The 21,570-nt window shown below is 51.9% G+C and overlaps 10 protein-coding genes across 10 annotated transcripts; 2 read left to right on the top strand and 8 right to left on the bottom strand.

Annotated features, from left to right (window-relative positions):
- Window positions 1–93: 93 nt before the first annotated feature.
- Window positions 94–1,877, bottom strand: BJY04DRAFT_38684 (fatty acid desaturase). Its single transcript, XM_073720264.1, has 3 exons — window positions 1,489–1,877; window positions 576–1,441; window positions 94–514 (listed from the first exon to the last, which is right to left on the bottom strand). The coding sequence occupies exons 1-3, from the start codon at window positions 1,622–1,624 to the stop codon at window positions 206–208; spliced, it is 1,311 nt and encodes a 436-aa protein (XP_073572514.1). The 5' UTR covers window positions 1,625–1,877; the 3' UTR covers window positions 94–205.
- Window positions 1,878–2,740: 863 nt separating this feature from the next.
- Window positions 2,741–4,852, bottom strand: BJY04DRAFT_206909 (major facilitator superfamily domain-containing protein; the record flags this gene model as incomplete). Its single annotated transcript, XM_073713779.1, has 9 exons — window positions 2,741–3,154; window positions 3,214–3,344; window positions 3,402–3,438; window positions 3,494–3,742; window positions 3,821–3,928; window positions 3,998–4,200; window positions 4,248–4,404; window positions 4,513–4,626; window positions 4,697–4,852. The coding sequence occupies 9 exons, from the start codon at window positions 4,850–4,852 to the stop codon at window positions 2,741–2,743; spliced, it is 1,569 nt and encodes a 522-aa protein (XP_073572513.1).
- A 1,269-nt stretch (window positions 4,853–6,121) lies between these two features.
- On the bottom strand, window positions 6,122–6,730 carry BJY04DRAFT_186718 (uncharacterized protein). The gene has a single exon (XM_073710937.1). It carries the CDS (start codon window positions 6,648–6,650, stop codon window positions 6,417–6,419), a length of 234 nt encoding a protein of 77 aa, XP_073572512.1. The 5' UTR covers window positions 6,651–6,730; the 3' UTR covers window positions 6,122–6,416.
- A 1,141-nt stretch (window positions 6,731–7,871) lies between these two features.
- On the top strand, window positions 7,872–8,311 carry BJY04DRAFT_186717 (uncharacterized protein). Its single transcript, XM_073710936.1, has one exon. It carries the CDS (start codon window positions 7,924–7,926, stop codon window positions 8,155–8,157), a length of 234 nt encoding a protein of 77 aa, XP_073572511.1. The 5' UTR covers window positions 7,872–7,923; the 3' UTR covers window positions 8,158–8,311.
- Window positions 8,312–8,423: 112 nt separating this feature from the next.
- On the bottom strand, window positions 8,424–9,788 carry BJY04DRAFT_186716 (SDR family oxidoreductase). Its single transcript, XM_073710935.1, has one exon. It carries the CDS (start codon window positions 9,749–9,751, stop codon window positions 8,684–8,686), a length of 1,068 nt encoding a protein of 355 aa, XP_073572510.1. The 5' UTR covers window positions 9,752–9,788; the 3' UTR covers window positions 8,424–8,683.
- BJY04DRAFT_227026 (flavin-containing monooxygenase) lies at window positions 9,788–11,239 on the top strand (the record flags this gene model as incomplete). The annotated part of the gene is made up of 3 exons (XM_073718546.1): window positions 9,788–9,896; window positions 9,942–11,047; window positions 11,081–11,239. 3 exons carry the CDS (start codon window positions 9,788–9,790, stop codon window positions 11,237–11,239), a joined length of 1,374 nt encoding a protein of 457 aa, XP_073572509.1.
- A 2,869-nt stretch (window positions 11,240–14,108) lies between these two features.
- On the bottom strand, window positions 14,109–15,298 carry BJY04DRAFT_217188 (uncharacterized protein; the record flags this gene model as incomplete). The annotated part of the gene is made up of 2 exons (XM_073715972.1): window positions 14,109–14,916; window positions 14,976–15,298. 2 exons carry the CDS (start codon window positions 15,296–15,298, stop codon window positions 14,109–14,111), a joined length of 1,131 nt encoding a protein of 376 aa, XP_073572508.1.
- Window positions 15,299–15,953: 655 nt separating this feature from the next.
- Window positions 15,954–16,788, bottom strand: BJY04DRAFT_217187 (uncharacterized protein; the record flags this gene model as incomplete). The annotated part of the gene is made up of 2 exons (XM_073715971.1): window positions 15,954–16,323; window positions 16,397–16,788. The coding sequence occupies 2 exons, from the start codon at window positions 16,786–16,788 to the stop codon at window positions 15,954–15,956; spliced, it is 762 nt and encodes a 253-aa protein (XP_073572507.1).
- Window positions 16,789–17,299: 511 nt separating this feature from the next.
- On the bottom strand, window positions 17,300–18,795 carry BJY04DRAFT_227024 (Alpha/Beta hydrolase protein; the record flags this gene model as incomplete). Its single annotated transcript, XM_073718545.1, has 2 exons — window positions 17,300–18,111; window positions 18,145–18,795. The coding sequence occupies 2 exons, from the start codon at window positions 18,793–18,795 to the stop codon at window positions 17,425–17,427; spliced, it is 1,338 nt and encodes a 445-aa protein (XP_073572506.1). The 3' UTR covers window positions 17,300–17,424.
- A 1,046-nt stretch (window positions 18,796–19,841) lies between these two features.
- On the bottom strand, window positions 19,842–21,344 carry BJY04DRAFT_217185 (uncharacterized protein; the record flags this gene model as incomplete). Its single annotated transcript, XM_073715970.1, has 5 exons — window positions 19,842–19,941; window positions 20,007–20,222; window positions 20,282–20,486; window positions 20,538–20,613; window positions 20,670–21,344. The coding sequence occupies 5 exons, from the start codon at window positions 21,342–21,344 to the stop codon at window positions 19,842–19,844; spliced, it is 1,272 nt and encodes a 423-aa protein (XP_073572505.1).
- Window positions 21,345–21,570: the final 226 nt, after the last annotated feature.

Below are 21,570 nucleotides of genomic sequence, written 5' to 3'. Positions count from 1 at the left end.
TCGCATGAGATTTGTGCTTGTTCCGGGATCCAGTATAGTATCTAAATAGCAACTAGACAATAGAATTATCCTGCCTCCATCTATATACCTCTTCTAGACTACTATATTCCCCCAAAACACCAAGTTTATCCAGACATCCCGCACCGCCTCCAGCCCCACAAGCATCTCCCTACCCCTCCCCCGTACGCTCGACCACCCGTAGCGATCAGAACTTCTCCTTGACATCCTCCTCCCGAAAAGCCCTCGTCTTCGTCCTTAGCATCTCCGCCCTCTCCTCCAAGCTCATACCCACCTGGTCACCCATCGGCACCAAGCACCTGGCCAAGTAGTCGTAGTCCTTGCGCAGCAAGCGGATGGTAATCATAATGTAGTCGATATTGCGAAACACCAGGGCACCCTCGGCCGCGTACTTTTGTTTCTGCTGCAGGAGCGACACGGGGTGGTCGCGCCAGTGGCGGAGCGGGTTGAGGTGGTGGCTTGTGTGGTAGCCGTCGTTGTAGCAGAAGCGGTTGCTCTGGTTTTCCCGCCATTAGTGTTCAATGTACCGTGAGAAACAGAGGGGAGGGAGAGCTTACAGCAACATCGATCAAGGTGATGCTAGACCGGAAGTCGGAGTCGGGATCGACCTCGTCCACGAATGCGTGCTGGCCCCAGTTGCCTACCATGAGGCCGATCCGGAGCTGGATGAGCGGGAGGACGAAGACGAAGAGGGTGGCTTTCCAGTTGACGAACTGCCACAAGGCTACTAGCACGAGGTAGTTTGAGATTTCCCAGAAGGCGGCCTTGGCTGCGAGGGTGGGCTTGCCCTTTCGGTAGAAGTAGAGGGGGAGTTCGGCCCAGATGAGGAAGAAGAAGCGGGCGACGTAGGCGAGGAAGTCCGGGAGGGAGTCGCGCTGGTAGCGGATTGTGGAGGAGAGATCGTGCGGCCCGTTGCCCTCGACGTGGTGGTGCTTTACGTGGTGGTAGTAGTAGGAGTTCCAGGTGTGGCCCATCAGCGGGTTCGTGAGGTAGGGGAATACGCTGTCGAAGATGGTGATTGGGGTTGGGGTTTTGGATTTCTTGAGGATCCCGCCCATGTGGATGTGCTGGTGCATCATGAGCGTGTAGGTGCCTACGTAGTAGGACTGCATGATCCAGTGCAGGAGGCCGTGCAGCCAGTGGAAGTTGGCGTAGAGGATGATGGCGCTGGGGACGGAGGTGGTGAAGTAGAGGATGAGATGGGTGAGCATGACCACGTCGGTTTCAACGCGGACGATTTGGCGGGCAAAGTCGGTGTATGGCTGGATGAGCCATTTGTATAGGAATGGGTTGGCAGTGAGATGGGTTGTGTCCCAGGTGACAAAGACGGTCGGGTCGAAGGTTGAGCTTTCTGGGTCATTCAGGTCTTTGAGTTTTTGGATTGTTTCATCATCTTGAGAAAGACGAAGCTCTTTTGAAGCAGCTATGAGGAGTCAGTATAGGGACTTGCAGCAGTTAGGGCAGAGGTACATGTTTGTCGCAGACGTAGGGCTGGTGGTGGTGCTACCCTCCCGGATCTTCCGGAATCGGCATCCGCCAACAGACTCTGGAGCACCAGGAGGTCCGGCTCTGTGAGGTTCGGATCGATGAAGTTTTCTGGATCCATATTGAAGGACTGAATACTTCTGCAGATTCCCGAAGCGCACCGAGGATCGAGAAAGGGTTGAGGTTGAGGTTGTCGGAAAAGATTGGGGTTTTTTTTCAGGAGAGCTCCCCGCTTTGTAACTAACTAACTAAGTCTGGTTGGAGCCGCTCTTTGTTTCCTGCCCGTCTCCACAACTTACAACTTACTCTGTCTCGATTCTCTGCGCCTGTCGAGTGACTCGAACCGTCCGGTGCCCGTGCTGGAATGCAGCTCGTAGAATAGAATAGGGGTGATGGCGAGACATCCGGAAGGTGGCTAGCACGAGCTAGTGGACAGTGGAGATCATTGATAGGCTGCGTAATCCTATAAGCTCTGAGCGGGTCTCCTTGAAGGAGTGGACCTTGTCTCCTCAAATCATCGGAAATGTATTGTAGCCATCTGTCTCTGACCGGCTTGAAAGACTGCTGAAGTGCCGGCGATGAGAGGGAGTTGTCTCTGTTTCAGATTAATCTGTTCAAAGCCCCTTTCCATCTCAAAATACAATGGAGCCTGGCAGGCAGCTCTATTCAAAGAATGAATTGGTTCAGTCAATCCGATATTGGTCCCTGTCTATTTTTAGTAGGATGAAATAGCCAGCTGTCGGTCCGTCCCTTTTTTTCTACGCGGGAGATATGCATTATCTGCGCATAGCATTGAGCTAGTCACGCATTTCGAGATGCCGTTCTTTCAAAGTGAGGCTCCATCTAGCTCGTTTCAGTGCTGGGAGAATGTATCTGAAGAACTTGGCCGATGAACTTTGACGGCGACTGCTTTCTTGAATGCGGATGTGACCTGAGTGGTCGTAATCGTGTCTTTAAGAACTATACAGTGTTGAAAATGCGTGGATAACTATGGGTGATTGCTTTCGTACACCAACCTCTATTACCCACTCCCCCGGTTTGTTAAGAGGCATGCTAGATAGCTACAACTGTACTCGGTGGAAGACAGGTGGTACTCTATAGTTTGGTAGACTACACGGCGCCGACTAGTCCATATATCCTCGCACAGATGCATCTCGCTTAGAAGAACAAAGGTAAATCTGCCTCGGACCGCTAGTCCACAGTCTAAGCGTCTAGCACGTATCCTGCGAAGCGGCAGCTAACGAACTACAACCGCAACATGATCATCCATATACTGCGTAATGCTACCCAGAAACGCCGCAGCGATGATCGATACCCCTCCAAAACCTATACTCACGTAATATACCCACTTGTAGCTCTCTGCAAATGCAATCTGGCCAGCCCTCACAACGGTGTCATATGCAGCCTGGTTTCCAGTAATCCCAGGGATAGCATGTAAGCCCTCTAAAAGGGATGCACTTGTCAATTCAATTGCGTGTTCGAGGAGTGTGGGATCGGTGATGTTCAACTGGATTGTCATTACACCACCAATATAGTGCGCAGCGTTGGATGTGAACTTGTTGACGAAAATATTGTAGTAGATTGCGTACCCTATCATGCCGCCGACAAGGCGGATCGATAGGGTCAGGGCTGAGACGGTGGCAATGAGATCCTATGTACGAACCTTTGGTCAGAATGCTTGAGTCTAAAAGAGTCAATAGCAGGTCATACATGCGGACAGATAATAGTTATCATGATAGATGCAGGAACGACAATGCCGCCGATCCCCAGTCCAGCAAGGACAAGTATACCCCATAGGGTATTGATGTTATCCATGTCAGCCACAGCCAGCGCGCCGCAACCTAAAAGAAAGAATCCTTAGTCACTCGAGGCCTATGTTGTGGCTGGCGTTTCCATACCTGCAGTCATCAATATACTGCTTGCAATCAAAAGCTCCTTATTATGCCCACGAAGCACACTAAGTAGCCATAGAACAATACAGGCTCCGAACCCCAACCGCGATAGGATCATGGCCATAGACGTTAAATGCCTGCGTGGGCCAGAACATGATAACGGAGAAGAAGTTGGCACCGGATATAAATGTTATAACCAGTGTGAGCGCAAGGGTCTTGGGTTCTTGTTTCAGCTGGCTGGGGAAGAGGGGGGACTTGGCTCCATAGATCTCCCAGAGGACGAAGCCAAGTAAGAGCGCGGCTCCAAGGAGTAGTGGAACAAGCACATGTGCAGAGTACCATGAGTACTACAGTAGCCTGTTAGTATTTATGAAATGATATAATATTCGATGGTGCTCGGTGGTAGTGGTTGGGGAGAATTGTACCTGATACCCTCCCCACTGCATGCCCGCCAGAAACAGGATCAAGCCGGATATACTAAGGAACCCCCCAACGAAGTCCACCCTGTGGATGATTTCTCTCCGACTAAGATTCTGTGAATTCATTCGAGGTGGAGGAAAGTAAAATAGAGCCGTGATAAGAAGACCTAGCCCATTTCACACTGCACAAAAAGTGCCAACGTGGCGCCATGTCCCTGCATCAGCGATAAGCTGGGCCCAAAGTACCGAGGGGGCAAATGAAGTGATTGTAAATATCAAGAAAGCGACATATTTCCCGCGTAGACGCGTGGGGGCCATCTCTGAAGTTGCAGCTAATGCGGTTAGTTTACTCACCCCGGCTCCAGCACCCGCGAGAGCCATCCCAGCTGTGTCGGATTAGTATACAACATCCCCTTCGGATGTGGTCTCATACCAATCACGATGTTCATAGTCTGTGCGGTGGCGCAAACAATCATCCCAATAACAGAAAAGACAGCCCCAATGAGAGCGACGTAGCGCCGTCCGAATAAATCAGAGAGAGACCCAACGAAAGGGCAGATTGCAGCTTCGGCGAGTAGATTGGCTAGAACCTGGACCGCGGGAAGGGGAGATTAGATCAAGCCAAAGATGAAGCAGTCGTTTGTGTAAAGCATGCTGAGAAGAAAGATGTCTCACCATCCAGACCCATCTATCCGCACCCCGATATCGCGGTATATAATGGGCGGGATTCCACCGAATAGATAGACGGGGATCTGGCTGCCAGTCCAGAGAACGGCCATGGCCATAAAGCTCATCATCCTGCGCACCGTCATCTATCCCAACCTGTTTAGTACGGAGCGAATGCCACCATTTGTTGAGGGTCTGTTATTAACTATTCTATACCTTGCTGTTCCGTAGCGCTTCCTCATCGTGGTCAGTGCACGCCCCAAATCCCTCTAAGTGACTTGCCTCAGGCTTTAGAGGGTCGGATGAAGGGTTCGAGCTCGGGTGTTTCTCATCCACCTGCGGGTGATCCGAGTCCATGGCAATTGACTGCATCTTGTACACCGGGAGCAGTTCAACACAGTAGCAGCCGTAATCAGAACAAACTTTTAAGAAGATACAAGACGGGTCTTGAGAGAGACTTGTTGCCTGGAAGGTGTGGGAAGTATAATGCGTAGCGACTTCCTTTATACTTCGAGGCTGGTAATTACTTGCAGGGACGAGGATGCGGGGGAATCTGCGGGGTTGGGAAATCACTATTTTCAATAAGATGGATCAAGAAGGAGGCTCTGACGGATCTAGATTGCTGACAATGAGAGAACAGCTTATCGTGATGGAAGGGCCTGTCGGGGCCTCCTCGGCATGTTGATAGAAGGACGGATTGAATAAGTTGGGAGGAAGAAGTTTATCGGATGTATTCGCTGTAGCTCGGTGATTCGAGCAAGAGCCGGGATCCTCCAAATTTTACAGCTCTCTAGCCTCAAGTAGTAATCTCATCCCTGCTGGCGACTCGGGAGGTAGACTACAGCTACAGCACATTGATACGACCGGAGGTGATGAATACACGTGAAATTGCATCTTCACATTTCAACACAGGCAGAAATCCAGAGAGACTGCGAGATATCGCGGTATTAAAGAATGTAATAGCTACTGTATAGAAATGGCCCTAATTAAAGATCTCGCGTTCTGGCCTGGGTGCGGCTAGAGGTCAAATGCACCGAGGGCAACCAGACTCGGATCCAGATCAGCGAATGAAAATGAGTTGGGTAGTTGAATGTGGGCATCCGAATGCGTTCGAACCTCGCCCCTTCCCATCTCCGAATTGAGTAGATGGCTATAAATACCATGGGTGAGGTTCGCGGCGGTCCAGGATTTACCAAGTTCGCGACATGCACTGAGGCATACTTCTGCTCCGTGCATCATTGGGAAAAGTGCATGGCCGTTGTTTTTGAAAATACGGTGCATATGGACTAGAAGGGCCGAGTAAAGGGAATGTACGCTGTGATCAGAGCAGGTTAGTTGTGGCATCCGGGTGTGCTCATAGTCAGGAAGAGGCGAGGAGGCCTACATAAACGGTGGACAGCATCGCAGCTGGTTGCCAGACAGTAGATCCTCGATGATCTCGGTAATGCAATCCGCCGCGTCGTATGTCGCACACCGCGAAATATGTACTTCCGATAGACTCGCTTCTTGTTGTGTCGACATGTGGGCCTTGTGTAAAAGGCATATCGCAGTGCTAGGGGTCTTAGAAAGGTCCGATAACAGTGAGATGAGAGAACCAATCTCACCAATAATGGAGATGAAGTACAGAAGCCCAAAATTCAGGGGCAGTCTTTTGCCAGACCATTTGCTGGGGCCGCTGCTGGAGCCAAGTGGTGAGCCGTCGATCGTACTCCAGATGCGTCTGCGACCCGGGATTAGAGGATGCAGAGTAGTAGGCGGAAAAGATTTGGCCCATGATTTTCGACAGCTTGACGAATCCGGCTATAATAGAAGGTTGTCCTGACGCCTGTAACGCGGTCAATAAGAGGACCACGATCCGAGTCTATCCAGCGGCAGACTGACCTCTCGGATCTTCACAATGCCACCCCAACAATAGCAAAGACTGTAGAACAATCACTCAATCTGGTTCATAGTCAGCGTCATAGAGAGCTTTGGCTCTCTGGTAAAAGATTGACGAAGCCGCCAAACTGGATCCTGTGGCACGCAGCAGCAACGAAGACTTCGATACCTTGGACGCGGCGAGAAACATTGCTTGTAGTAGGAGGAGCGAGGGCCGGTGACCGTCCTGCCATGCCTCGTACTGGGACAGAAACAACCTTCTACATACCAGGGTAGGATCGGAGCAACCCATTGGAAGAAATCACGGATTAGTTCATCTCGCAACTGCTTCTTTGGTATGGGGAAAGCGCCTTTTTGAGCCAGATCTGCAACTTGATGGGAGCCTAGACCATGGGTAATGAAGCTATATCCGAATGACAGTGGATGATGAATGTCCATATCATGGTTATAGTCATGGTGCAAGAAGAGTCCAGTAGATTCTCCAAGATACTCAAATTGTGGCATACTATCGAGGATTTCCTGCGGCAAGAGCGACGACCACAAGTCCCGAGCCGGGCTGCGTCGCTTGGGAGAAGGGGAGGGCGATGCGGATGGATCTGGAGACGGCGAGCCTTTGGTTGATTCCACCACATCACTGTCAACTTGATCTCTCGGGCAGGCTCTCACAGAGGACGAGTGATCTGCACTCACTGTGCTCCCTGTCGGTATTGGCCTAATGGTAGGAAGACGCAGGTCCGCCCGTCTTCGTTTGGACCAAACCCTGACTTTCGGCACATGTGGTTCGCACTCCACCGAATAGGCGATGCAGTTCGTGCATGGCGTTCCGCGAGAGGTAATATCACACCGTACCTTGACTTGTCAGGCTGACAACCCATTTACCTGCCGAAACCGAGGTAGGAAGGACTCACTTTGCGTGAGTGACAGGCCTGTACAGATGGAGTTGAGGCGGGAAGTATATGTTGGGATGGGGCTACTTACGTCACAGGCTCTGGAGGCTCGTAGCTTTGCGCTGCATGGTATTCTTTTAGTGAGTTTGTGCAATGGAGATCTTGCAATTGATGCTGACCTGCGCGGTTTTGATACCCTCTTGCGCCTGTTCTGCCTTGTGCTGCTGTCAGGTTCCGAGCCCGCCTTCATCTTGTCTGATTAATCAACAGTTCTAGCGACTGGTCCAAGTAAGAGAAGATGACGGTCCGCTTGGAGGACAGCAACTGAAGCTTGCGGAGCAGGTAACTAACTCCTCCCATTCGGAGCCGGAAACCAGGCCAGCCGTACCATACAATGGGGTGGCCCACCAGCAGCCTTATACATGATTACAAGCCAATCTGTTGGGGTGGGGGCTGGCAGGGACAAGTTCCTTGGAAGATCTTCTCTCGGTCCAGAAGCATCCGTTCATCTATAGAATTTTGATTTTATTGATATATCGTACTAACGACTAGCATAACAGCTTTATACATGGATTAACGCTTGGCTGTCATATCGTAGGATATACCGAATGTGTCCAGTGATGATGCCCATTCTTGCCCTTCGCTCCATGACCTCGTGCACAGTACTGGGAAGCCACAATGTTTATGGGGCGGAAGCCAAAAGGCGTCAGGCTGCCACTGCTCTGCAGGATTGTCATCGCCTTTTTATTGGGGAAAAGCACAGCCGTGCGTCGCGGCTTCCATTGGCCGTATTTCTCGCAATTCGTAGCGACAATCGGGGAAGTTAGTGTCGACGCATTCCTTAAGACTCCATCTATTTCCCTCATCCTAATAACCATCGCTAGCCTGGAGCTCAAAGTGTCAGAAAGTTAGACAAGGTCCGAATCTGACCTTTGATCGCTGGGGACAGAAGACTCGACATGTGTTGAGGACGTCCGTAGCCGGCAGGCCACAACGTCGACTGCGGGTCACATGACTGTCGATAATAACACATCCAGGCGCAGGTTCAGCTGTTCTTGACATGAATATCTTCGTTCTTGAAGAAGGATTTCAGCTCCACGACTTCCGAGGAAAGGTCAGGCCGCCGTCTCCAGAACGGAACGTCACCGTCGTTCCGAAACGCCACCTCCTTTGAATTCTCCAACTAGAACCTGCAAGCGTTACGATACAATACTATGGTCTTGTACATCCTAGCTTTCAAGCAGGATACATTATGTGCTCCGCCTGAACACCTGTGTTGTGCTTGTAGTATGCATCTACAATATAAGCGGCACATCGTTGGATTCCGTCATCAAAGCATGAGCAATAAGCAGACAACACTTGTCCAATTCTACCCGTACAGCAAGACAGTCCAGGAGTCCCGGCAGCACCGGTAGAAGAAAAAGCACAAGAACCACCCTTATGCAAGGCCAGCAATCACCGGCTTGCTAATGGCATCGCGAAGGCCATCCTGCAGCCACGTGGGCCACCCTCTGAGCGCAGGCGTAACGAGAGTCAGATAATCAGGAAGAACGAGCTGGCCGCCCTGTCTAGACAGAATCTGCTTCACAACTCGGTTGCCTACATCCTCTGCTCGCAACATTGTCCCCTGGCGGACAAACCGGTACTCGTTCATGCTTGTCATGGGCGTCTGGACGTAGTTGGGATGTACGACGGTTGTCAAAACACCTGGTGACTTGTAGATGTATCGCAGCTCGTTGCCCAGACCCTCGTGGAAGGCCAGCGCTCCGGCCTTTGTGGCGGAATAGTCCACCGATGTGCCGACCGTGACGAACGAGCCCATACTGGCCACCGTGACAATGTGGCCTTTGTTGCGCTGGATCATAGTTGGGAGGAATTCACGGGTCGCCGACCAGTGGCAGAAGAGGTTGATGCGGAAGATCTTGTGCAGGTGTTCGTCGGAGGTTTCGAGAATGCCATGCACACTGCCGAGGCCGGCGTTGTTGACAAGGATACTGGGGTGGCCTATTTGGTTCCTGATGGCGCTAGCTACCTCAGAGATCGCTTGTGCGGATGTAAGGTCACACTGGTAGTACTTGACCAGCTTGTTCTGTGACAGCTCTTGAGGGAGGTCCTGGATGTCGAGGACGACCACGGTGATGCCCCGTCGAGCAAGGCCTTCGACGATCACGCGGCCAATGCCTCCGCAGCCTCCTGTAACTACTGCAATCTCACTTGACCAGTTCCAGGGCACTGGTGATCTGAGTTGCCAGTTGTTGGCAGCCAGTCTGCTAAGGAAGCCATTGCCGACGCGCACAGCACCAAGTAGCAGGAAGACTGATAGAGTGCTCTTGAACTGATGCGGCGTTATGGTGGAGTGCTTTGCTAGCGTCTCAAGGATGGCATTGCGCAGTTGTGAAGGGCCATGGGAGAGCGCAAGGAGTATGGACCCAGGAAGTATCGGCTGGAGCAGGAGATCTTTTGTAGCGGAGAGCAGATGGAAGATGGTTTCAAGAATGACACGCATTGCGTTGAGCTGCAGTGAAGCACAAGGAAAAGAGGAATGTGGACTGTCTGGCTGGGGTTCTCTGGCGCAGGGCTGTCTGGTATAAATACGGCCTACCATCTTCAAACCAAAGGGCCGCAGGGGCTGTCGTACGTTATCCTAGAGGGTCGCAGCAATCTCGGCGGCACCTGAGACCTCTTTCGATATTCAGGAATCCGGTCTGACTCGGATATCCACACTTTCGGCTTTACGTGGAGTCCTTGGGTGCGTGAGGCCCCCCTCGCATCCGGCGACGAGATCCTCGACTATTTCCACAAATCCGCCGAAAAGCACGGCATTGACAAGCACATCATCTACAACCATCGAGTCGAGTCCGCAGACTGGAGCAGCAAGCACTCTTCCTGGACACTGCATGTTACATGCGATAAGGATGGAGAGCGCACCGAAAAGGTGGTGCGCTGCCGATTCGTGGTGATGGGCACTGGATACTACAACTACGAACACCCTCTGGAAGCGCGCATCCTGGGGCTCGAATCCTTTGGCGGAGCTGTCATCCATCCGCAGTTTTGGCCAGCCGAACTAGCATATGCAGACAAGGAGATGGTGGTCATTGGCAGCGGTGCCACGGCGGTCACCCTTCTTCCTGCGGTGGCCGATCGAGTGAAGCACGTCACCATGCTGCAGCGGAGCCCAACCTACATCCTACCACGGCCTATGCAGGACAGAGTGTCGCGCATCCTAAGCGTCTTCTTCCCGGCGAGCATTGCTGCCCGCCTCAACAGACTGCGCTTTGCCGTTGCGAGCTACTTCCTGGTCACTATCTGCCGCACCTTTCCCAACGCTGCGCGACGGAGTTTCGCCAAAATCATCACCGAGCAGCTACCTCCGAAGGTAACGACCAACCCGCATTTCACGCCACGATATAGGCCGTGGGAGCAACGCCTCTGCGCCACCCCTGATGGCGACTTTTATGCGGCAATCCGATCGGGCAAGGCGAGTGTCACAACCGGCGTCATTCGGGAGATCACAGAGAGCAAAATCCGCCTCGAATCCGGGGAGATCTTGCGACCGGACATTATCGTGACGGCAACCGGACTGAAGCTGAGGTTTGGCGGAGGGATCAAGCTCTCGGTTGACGGGGCACCGATCGACATCTCGCAAAAGTTTGTGTGGCGAGGGACAATGGTGCAGGATCTACCCACCCTTGCCTTTATTGTCGGCTACGTTGACGCGTCATGGACGCTTGGTACCGATGTGTCCGCGACTACAATTGTTCGCTTGTTGAATCAGATGAAGAAAAAGGGGGCGCTGAGCGCAGTGCCCCGGCTTGAGGACCCGGAGGCAATGTAGCAGCGACCATTGTTTACTATTTCGTCGACGTATGTTCAAACCGCTAGCGAAGTGTTTCCCAAGGGGGGTGTTGGGCAGTGGCGCCAGAACAAGAACTACCTGCTGGACATGTTGAGAGCGTCATACGGCGACCTCTCCACTGGCTTGGAAATGCGGTAATCCGGGAGTTGGGCGAATTCAGATCCTTGTCGGGCCAGGCCGTCATGATATGTTCCACCAAGGAGTAACCGTATACAACCGCAGGCTAATCCAATGGCTAAGTCAGCCTTTCGATATCGGGACAGAGCATTCTGACGCTTACGCTCAGTTCATCTCTACCCCTCTCGAGGCTAATGAGGATGTGATGGGCATTGTTGGCTCATATATCTGGGATGGTTTCGATAGCCTTGTAGCCAACTCTTGTCCCACTGGCACGGTTGACCCTAAGACATGGAAAGTTTTCTGGCGGCTTGTCGACAAAGGAGACGTGGCTCGAGCCGTGCGTGTAGGTGACCTTGGTACACCGCTTGAACCCTCGGCCAGTGTCCATATCTCGCGATGGCGAGACTTGAACCGCTTGGATAAGCCTTGGGAAACAGAAAGAAACTTCACTCTGCAGCCTGTCCGCTCAATGACCAAGCCGCTATGGAATCGTCAGCTCCGCCATAAGCAACATCACTATTTCGACATTGCAACTCTCATGCACTTGACGCAGCAAGTATGGGATCATGAGGGCCACGGTACCAAGTGCAGACAATATGCACGCGATTTGCTTTGGGCTCGTTGCGCCTCGGGCATGTCTTATGAGCGCATGTACTTGACGCTGTTCTGGATACTCACGTCGCCTTATTGGGAGGAAATAGCATGCTTCCATACTCGAGCGCAACTTGTTATACCTATCTGACGCGGAGTGGCGCGCGCCGCCTTCAGCGAGCTCACGGCCCAGGTCAAGCGCACCTGGTTCTTCCCAGGCACAAACCACCAGGTCATGTCTTCTGCCTACTTTGTCAATGCTGAAGATCTAATAGGACTTTGACTGTGATTCACGTGCCAGTTCTCTATCGTTAGAGATACTTGAGTTTGCCACGGTCAGTCCTGAAAACAACTTCCCGCATCGTGAGACCCGCACATTCGACGCCTATCGCCAGTTTCAGCGCGCCGTACGCTCTCTTTTGAAGCCGCTATGTTTACGGTTCTCAGACAAGGAGATGACCTATGAGGAGGCACTGGAAATGCAAATCACAGGCGCCCGTGGGCACAAGCTTTCGGATCCAGAGATACCACCGCAGGTAGCAACAAAGAAGCTCGTGATGGCGGAAGCCAAATCCGAGGACTTCCATAAACGCACGCGAGACGGGAGAACTACATGTGATGAGAATGTACCCTAATCAGACGCACACGGCGCGACTCGGAGTACTGATTCAAATCAGCGCGATTGGAACTACTATATGAACTGCGCGGAACGTCGGCTTGCTCTAGATGCCATGGAGGAGCTCACCGAACAACACGTCAAAGCCCAAGCGCGCGAGGATATCCTTGCAGAGATACAGTCTCTTATATCAGGCAGCGACGGGCTCATCCTTAGCTCGCAGGCTTACGTCGACGATCGGTACACGGAGGAAATCGATGCCATCATATGGAAAGCCCGTGGTCGGGCTCATCAACCACGACATATATCCATGCTCTTGTGTAACCGGGCTGATAACGCTGCCGAGGTGCGCGAGTCCATCAAGCGTGCTGAACGTGCCGTTATGACGATGCATAGGCGTAGCCCCAAGGCCAATTCCAAGCCGCAGACTATTCAAGATAAAGACTTGCGTGACCTCTATGCTAACGGCTTGCTCCATGAGTTCCCTGCGGGTTCCGTGTACGCTGCCGTGACCGGCAATCCTACCGTGGGAATGGATGCGGAAAAGTCATCGATCGATAAGCTGCGGGCTCTCTCGAAGGGGTTGGACAAGTGGGCTCGTCACGGTGGGTGGATGCACATGACGAGCCTGCTTTATGATGATGTGTTGTCCTTCGTCTCGCGCACCCGCGTGTGGCTTAAGGAACGGGGCAAAGACGGGCGTCTCTACGTACGTGTCAAGGTCCCGCGAGAAGTGATAGAGGCGGCTTCAGAACGTGGCGGACTCGGTATTCTACCGCCTGGGCGTTACGGCTTCGATTATTGCAATCAGTGCAATGAGCCTGACGAGTAACTGGGGATTGTATATCAATTAACGGTGGATGTTCCAAGGCTGCTCGCATTGTCTTTGCTCACTAGGTTTCAAGTCCGCATAGGAAGGATATCGAGTAGACGACGTGCCGCATGCTGATTTGGCGCGACTGTCGGCTTTCCAGAAGAATAGAAGCAATTTTTGTACGTGGAGAGTAAGGTATGATTAGTTATTGGTTGAACGCAACCTCCAGGAAACACAAGAAGTTTCCAGTTCCGGGGAGAAAGGAAGCGGCCTGGGTGCATGATGGACTGAACCTGGTATATCTACGTTTGGGCTGACAACCTCTATGCACATTACTAGCATTACTGGTAGGCGAGTGGATCTCACCACTAGGAAGGGAAAGACATTCATAGAATCTGTAACATTATTCTAGTCTGCAATTAAAACTGAGAACGGCAACAATGTAACGCGAATAGATAAACCGAGTAAAGATGAGAAAAAGTCGAGTTTGCCATATTTCCGTTGACCATTCAAGAAAACCTGCGTCCGATACCAAAAGCCCCAATAACACTGCGTATCTCATTTCGCATAGAGGGTGGTCATTCCTCTAGGTGCCAGGGAATCCAGATCTGAGCCGATGAGAGAAACGCCGCTTGCCGCATGGCCATTCAATCTCCTCGAGTGGCTAATAAGCACAAAACAGATATTCAAAATTCTGTTCAAATCATGCATTAGCAAGCCGACAAAGTCAAAGTCAGTCAGATCAGGGACTTCTGCACTCACCCGAGTATTCTAGTTCCAAGTCCAAGTTCACTTCAAGAGTCTAAGAGTGACAAGCAGGTCAAGAAAATGCACCAAAAGCCGATATCCAAATCCCCCAAGGCTGTCTAGTCACGCTGACACAACCTTTTGGCGGCCCTTTCTTCTCCGACCCCCTCGTCGTTCTCTGTGTCTTCCTCCGTGGTCTCGCCATCGAACTCAGTCCAGCATCGTTTCGATCCATGCTGAACATCGATCTCGTTCTCGTCCTCGGTGTCCTCCTCCGTGGTCTCGCCCTCATCCTCAAACCATGGTGTTTCGAATTCCTCTTGACCATCAACATCAGAGTCTTCAGACGGAACCATGTTCAGCGCAGGCGCAATCAGCGCAGCGTATAGCCTTGCCATGAAAGTCCCATAGGGCTCATAGGGGATCTTCTGAACCTGGATCACAGGCCAGGGAATGTACACACCCGCCGCATCGGGCCTGTGCAGCACCTTGACCAACGTGTGGGGGAAGTTTGCATCGTAGACGTAGATGTAATCGGTGTCGATCCAGTTGGTGATCACGAGCCTGGAAACAAAGCTGAAGGGTTTGGGGACGATTCCGTAGTTGATCACGGCCGCTTCCTGATGCTGGGCGAGAGCGATGAGAATGGCCAGGATGTAAGGGTCCTCGACGTAGTTCTCGGGCGTTACCATTTTGATGCACTTGGCGGCCCAGCGGCGGACGGGGAGGTTGGGTCTTCCGGTGGCTGGGTCTATCTCGACGGGGAAGTTTTGGAAGCGTCCTGCGATGATGGAGGAGTAGTCCGTGTAGCCGATGTAGGCGGGGATTCGTTGATGGATGAGGTCTTGGGGCAGTCCGCGGCGGCGATAGAGGCTGAAGTTTGGCGTGTGTGCTTCCTCGCAGTTGAAGAACAGCGTTGCGGGTGGGCTGGTAAAAGATTCATGTTAATCTTGTCTTGTGTGGGATGGGATGGGATGGGCACTCACTCGACGTCTGCGAAGAACGGTCCGCTGGTCATAAGAAGCTTGTGCATCATCTCGCGTTTCACGGTGATGCCGATACATCTTGCAAGGATCCTGGTATCTCTTGCCATGCCGTGGTATCCGGGGATGGTGCTGGAGAGGCCGGTAGCCACTGATTCGCTCGTGGTCTTCTGATCGACAAGGTGAAAATTGCATCCGATCATTTTCAGATAATCATTGGTCCATCGAAAAGGATGGGTGAGCATGTAGCGGTGCTCATAGTAGATACCAACAACTGGGATGAATCCCAGTGGGTAGTTCCAGGTTGTGGTTCTTGTGTTGGTCATTTTGAATATGCCAGACAAGTGTTGGTGATGAGAAGAGGAAGAATGGCGACGGCGCTGGCGACGTGGTATATGTAACCTTGACATGACTACATTCACTCATTTCCCAGGATCAGGCAGCAGTTCCTATTGTTTTTTTTTGTTTTTTTTTTCTGTTTGATTGGGTGTACATTCACTGCTTGCAAGCAGAGTGACTTTATTCACTGAGACAACGCTGATTGGTTGCTTCCGGGGATAGGGCACTTGACATCAGGTGATCATCTACAACCCCTTGGGAGGGCGTCAAAAGCCTCAGGTTGCGAGAATAATGTAATTACAGGCCTGGAAATGCTCTATTTGATATCATATTGTGTCCGAGTCAGACTCTCTTCGCCGAACCCTCTTCGACATCCTCTTCATCATCCTCCCTCACGCGTTTACAACCAGCCTGCGCACCCGCAAAGCCAGGCTGAACAAGCACCTCCACCAACCTCTTCCTGAATGTCTCGAACAGCCGAAACTTCACCATCTGAACCCTCCCCTACGGCCAAGGCGTATACTCCCTCGCCTCACCCGGCTCATGCAGAGCACCCAACAACTCGCTCCCAACCACCGCATCATAAACATAAACCCCCTCCTTCCCCCGCCGAGAACCCACCACAACCCGCGCCGTATAGCTCTATAGCTCCGGAATCCCCATCTTTTCTGCCTCCTCCGAACGCCGCCACACACTGCGACTCCCCTGCGCGAGCGTCAGCAGATGGCACAGGAAGTACGGATCCCGCCTCCAATCCTCCGGCGTCAGTCGCGCCAGAGTCTTCTTCATGATCCGGACGTTGACCTCGTCAGCGACGCCGGTTGAGGAGATCTGCCGTGTGAAGTCTGTTGCGCGGCGCCGGGTGGATTTGAGGTCGCTGTAGTTGATGTAGCCGATGTAGTAAGGGGCATTGGCTAGGAGGGGTTTCGAGGGTAAGCCGAGGCGGTAGAAGAGAGACATGCGCGGCCAGGAGACTTTGTGGCCATTGAAGCGGAGGCAGGGGGTTTTCTCGCTGTTAGGTCGAAGGTGTTAGTTAGCTAGACAGGACGGGGAAAAGGGAGAGGGGCGGTTGTTGCCTGACTTACAATTCTTCGTCGAAGATATCCTCGCCGGTAAGCAGACTGTACATGGCGACTCGCTTCGCTCGGATGCTGCGGCTTGAGATCAGCTGTTCTGCGTATTTAGCTGATGGGTTGCCTGGATCGGAGTTCTCTTCAGTCGTGGGTGGAGGCATCATCTGGGTTTGGTCTGTAGTGTCTTGTTCATTGCTGTTTGAGGGTGCTTCTGTCTCGGTTGCTTTAACTTCGTCCGCCGCTGATGAAGGCTCTGTGTTATTATCTTCCACGAACTTGAATTGACATCCAACCTGCTCAAGATGATAAGCAGTCCACGCAATTGGATCCACAAGCAGATCCCGTCGCCGGGTGATAATGTCATGTAGGCTCAGGAAGCCAGTAGTGGTGGTAGAGTCAGCCATAATGGATGTGGTTTGTAGGGATTGATCACCTAGTCTTTTGGGCCTCGAAGGCAGATGAAAGAATATATATCAACACGCCATGGTAGGGCCTGCTAGATTGTGATTTAATAAACCTCTTCCTTTGTCTCAAGGCACCTCGCACAAACAGGATTATCACTATTCGATACAAGTACAAAGAAGTCTGATTCGAGACTCATTCCGGTTTCTTTCTGTTTGAAACTCATCATCAATGTCAGAACAATGCTGTCCGATTGCTTTGTTGGGCCACGTCAAATTCTGCTGCCTCACAGGGATAGCTATACACTCAGAGCAGCAGTACTACAGTAACTATATAAGCAAGGACAACAGGCGCTGAGCCAAAGACAAGCCAAATACAGGTTGTGTCATCGAGAAGAGCTACAAATGAGGAAAACAAACTTTGAGACTGGAACCTCATTAAGCATTTTAATTTGGACTGCCACTGCAGTAATCTGAGAAACGTAATGGATTGAACGTAATGGATTGAACACATCTAGCTAGCCAAGCTGAATACTCGCTCTACAATCGTAGCACCGTTGCATACAAAGGAGGCCTGTCTACCGTACAATGATCTATGCGACAACACGCTATTCACCAACCTTCAAGTAGCCACCTCAGTCACTGCACCAAGACCTGTCCAGCGGAGATCCAAACCTGCTCGGTGGTCGAGAAACGATCGGTCGCGTTCTCAGCACGAGTCTTCACGCAACCGGGATGAAGAGGCTTCTTTTCAAAACGGTCAGCAATCCAGCGAAAGTAAGTTGACTTTGAAGCCATGGTAACGCCATCATGGTCAAGACCAGGCATGAGCTTGTACTCGGCAATGGAATTGGGGTTCTCGGCGCAGAGAATGTCGAAGACGCGGTCAGTGTTGTTGTGCGGAATTATAAAGTCGCCTTCGCCATGGAGGACTAGCATCGGGGCGGCGAACTTGCCAGCAGGAAGACCGGCGTACTGTTCCTCCCACTCCTTCACCTCTGGGGCATCAACGAAGTTGGCGTTGTTGTAATACATATCTTTCAGGGTGAGACCGCCGAGGAGAGAAATAGCAGTATTAAGGCATCCATTCAGTGAGAGCTGAGTGAGGTCGCGAAGCTCTTGCGTCATGTACTCGCTCAGATCAATGGGGAAGAGCTGGCCGATGGAGTGAAGGACGAAGGGAATGAAGATCTCCTGCAGCGGACCGCCGTTGGCCCTCTCCACCACCCAAGGAACGAGCTTTAGGATATCCAAAGCAGAGGCAATAGAGACGGCGCCGACAAGCCCACCCACAGCATTTCCCGTTGCCTCACGCTGCGCAGTTTTCTAGGCAGTAAGCCCGCCCTCACTATGGCCGACAATGGCCCATTCGGCGGTGATGGTGTCTTTTAGTTGGAGGCGAGCGGCCCTGACAGCGAGACTAGCGTCAGCAGCGTGAGGGATACCGGCGTTGTACATGAATCCTTGGGCAATGGTGCTGCCAAGTCCAGAATAGTCGGGAGCAATAACGATATAACCATCCTGAGCGAGTGAAAAGGGAGTGAGCCAGTGATACTGGAGACCTTTATCGTTGGAGGGTGCGCAATGAGGGACAAATCCGGCGGTACCGTGAGCCCAGACCACGGCCCGGAAAGGCTTGTCCGCACCGAGGGGGTTGGAGTAAGGGGTCAGAACGTAGGCAGTGGCAGGTAGAGGCTCGTTGTCGATGCCCTCGCTGACATAGAAAAAGCGACAGAGGGAAAGGCCGGAGGGGATGGACCAGTTGGTGGAGACCGTGTTGGCGTCGATGTCCTCCCACTTGATCAGATCACCGGTCCTGTGCTGAGCAAAGTTGTGTGGCAGCTCGTAGAAGGCGTCGTCATCAAGATCTTGGTTGACCCAGATGCTGCTGTCAATTGCGATTCCCTGCTCGTAGGCAGCCTGACAGGTGGCATCGCAGGCAGGGGGGAAGTCCTTGGCCGCAGTGACCGATACAACCACCACGGCTGCTACCAGCCTGGAGATGAGCATGGCGGACGTGGAAAGAGGTATGGATAGCAGTTAGATATGGTTGAAGAGAAAGGAAGGAACGATAGCGAGAGAGGTGGTGGAAAGGAAAGAGGAGAAGAGGAAGAGCAGGAGGGAGAGGAAAGATAAATCTTCTGTTAACAGAATGACTCAGGGCTGCATGGAAGTGAACCTGCAGTATCCAAGGTCGCACTTGGATAAACCAAAATAGACAAAGAATAGCATGCGCTGTGGATTAGTACCAGAGTGGGCCAGCTGCCAGCAGAGATAAGAGGACGCCAATAGCAAAGGATACGAAAGCCATGCCTATTATCAAACGCTGGACAGCAGAGTGTGGGATAGAAAGCATCACAACAGGGCAAGTGCAGCAAGGTACGGTTATCGATGCCTCTTCCAAATCGTCCCCCATTACGCAATGTAAGCAATGATCGATATGCAAGCTAGACAACCCGATCACATCGAACGGCATTCCAGTAGTCTTATACGCCAAGAGCGCCAGAGCAACAGCCTAAGGTTCGGAAACGCTTATGCAGCCAAGATGCCGACTGCGAACCGTTCAAGATGTGATCAGACCGAGAGATCTTGATCGGATCGCGAATAGTCTCATGGACTTTGTCATTCCCTGGTTTTGAGGTCCTGCGCTAGATAGCCGAAGTACCTAGCATGGGAATCTTCTCCCGAGGGACAGTGCAACCTTCTCGTCTGGATTCCGTGCTTACTGACCAAGAGGTAGTGATGCCAGTAAATTCAAATTTGTTTATTATGAGGTTCTAGCTATCTACTAACGAATACTGGTCAAGTCTACCTGAGCTTCTACCTAAGCCCATGACATCCACATGCCCTTGTACAGACACAGTCCTGCATAGATAGCTAACTATGACCCAATCACTTCCGATTCGTTCTATCTGCTGTCTCTCTCCATGCAAGTCAAGTCAATCGCAGAGAGAGACCGCCCAATGGGTATCTGCCAAAGATGTAGTCATCCAAGCGGCTCATCAATACTCGTTGAAATCCCGAACCTAGACCGTAAACCCAATTTCAATCTCCGTCTACTGCCCACCCTGCCACTCATCCAATGTAGTCGCAACAGAAGGGTCCTTGATTAACTGCACAGCATATTCCAAGGCTCCGTGAGACATATATCCCTTGCTATATCAAGCGAGTCAGTAGCTGCACGTTGGAGACTGGCTCATGTTGAGACAACATACTCGAACATTACATTGCAGGAGATCTCCTTGCCATGTTCATTTCTGATACGGCCTTTGATCAGATTACAAAGTCGTGCAGTGAAGAATTCGTTGTGGACAGGGCCTCCGCAGACGGCGAGGTGAGTTGGTGTGAAGCCTTCTTGGACTGCGAGATTGTACTGTTTGCAGGCGAGGTCGGCGACGGCGATGATATGAGGGCGGGAGAAACGAAACATGTCGGCTCTGGTGGAGAGGGCAAGGGTTAGCTGGGAGCGGCTGATGAAGGATGAAGGACTAAATACTCAGTCAAGATCATGTTTCCTGCTTTGCCCAAATCGATAAGGCAGCGGCCGTCCTTGAAGATGCGCTTCTGATTCTTCTTCAGGTCCTCGACGATGTTGGCCAGGTTTATCCAGTTCCATACACTCTCCATGCCTTTGAAAACGGTGTCCTGGTTGAACCAGCCAAGGGCGCGGTCATTGATCGACTTGTTGCCTTCCAAGATGGCTGCTGCCATTAGTAAATAGAAACGGGGGGAGGGTAAGATTGCAGGCATACTCTCAGGGGGAATGATGTGGCTTATGCGATCGACCTTGGTGAGCTCACTTTTGGTTGCCTCAATTACGGCTGCGCCCTAGGATTGCGTTGGAACATGCTCAAATCGACTTAGAAAGGACTTCCTTGACTCACCACGGTCAAATCACCCAAGTCCAAGATCAGGAACACGCCCGGACGCTCGTTCCGAAGGCTTTTCCCAACGCGGGTGCCGACGGCAAACAGCTCTGGCAGGGTATGGACATTCCTGTACCCAGCCTCAAGACCCGCCTGGATCACAGATCCTCTAAAGCTGACATTGTGTTGAAGAGGGTACATCACCCACAATTCCTTCTCGAACTGTTCCCAGGGCACCTCCTGGAACATTGCGGTAAACTGGGGACTAGAGACAACTTCGGTCTCAACGAGGTGAAGGACGTGCTTGAAAAGTGCAGCGTAAATGTGCATAATAAACTCACGCTTCTCCCAGAGCTCGTAGACTAGATTGAAGCATGTCTCCAGCTGGGTGGCGGCTTCTCGATCCATGAAGGTCAGGCAGTGTTTTAGATTGGGGAACAGAACCTTGTCTTCCATGCCATGGTAGCGGGCAATCTCTGCTTCGACACCAAAGATGTAACCCCTGGGAGTTCGCACGACGGAGGACGGAATATCGATCATTCTCTTGTTGGGCGACATGAAAGGGTGGGTGAAACCAATGCTGTATGCGGGAACACGAGAGCCATCAGGAGCAGTGATCTGGAAAGCACCAGATGTTCTGCTGCTTCCAAGATCAATAGCAATGGCAATCTTGGCCTTGTTTGAGGATTCCATGCTGGCTAATTGCGATCAGGTTGGGTAAACAGGAGGCTCTGGTGAGCTGGCGATGTAGAGGCCATATGAGAAACCCCCCCACGTGATTGCTGTAGTGTGTTATCATTCACTCTCGTCTGTCTCAATTGCTTAAGGTTCTCTTTGGTTCTAACCTGCATGACGACACACTGTGTTTGATCTGTTTGTACTTGGCTGTTTACTTGATTCCACAGACTGAAAAGGTGCT

The sequence above is a fragment of the Aspergillus karnatakaensis genome (assembly GCF_047715665.1).
Source record: "Aspergillus karnatakaensis strain CBS 102800 unplaced genomic scaffold BJY04scaffold_18, whole genome shotgun sequence".
Classification (NCBI taxonomy): Eukaryota; Fungi; Ascomycota; class Eurotiomycetes; order Eurotiales; family Aspergillaceae; genus Aspergillus; species Aspergillus karnatakaensis.
This window is presented reverse-complemented; position numbering and strand designations above follow the sequence as displayed.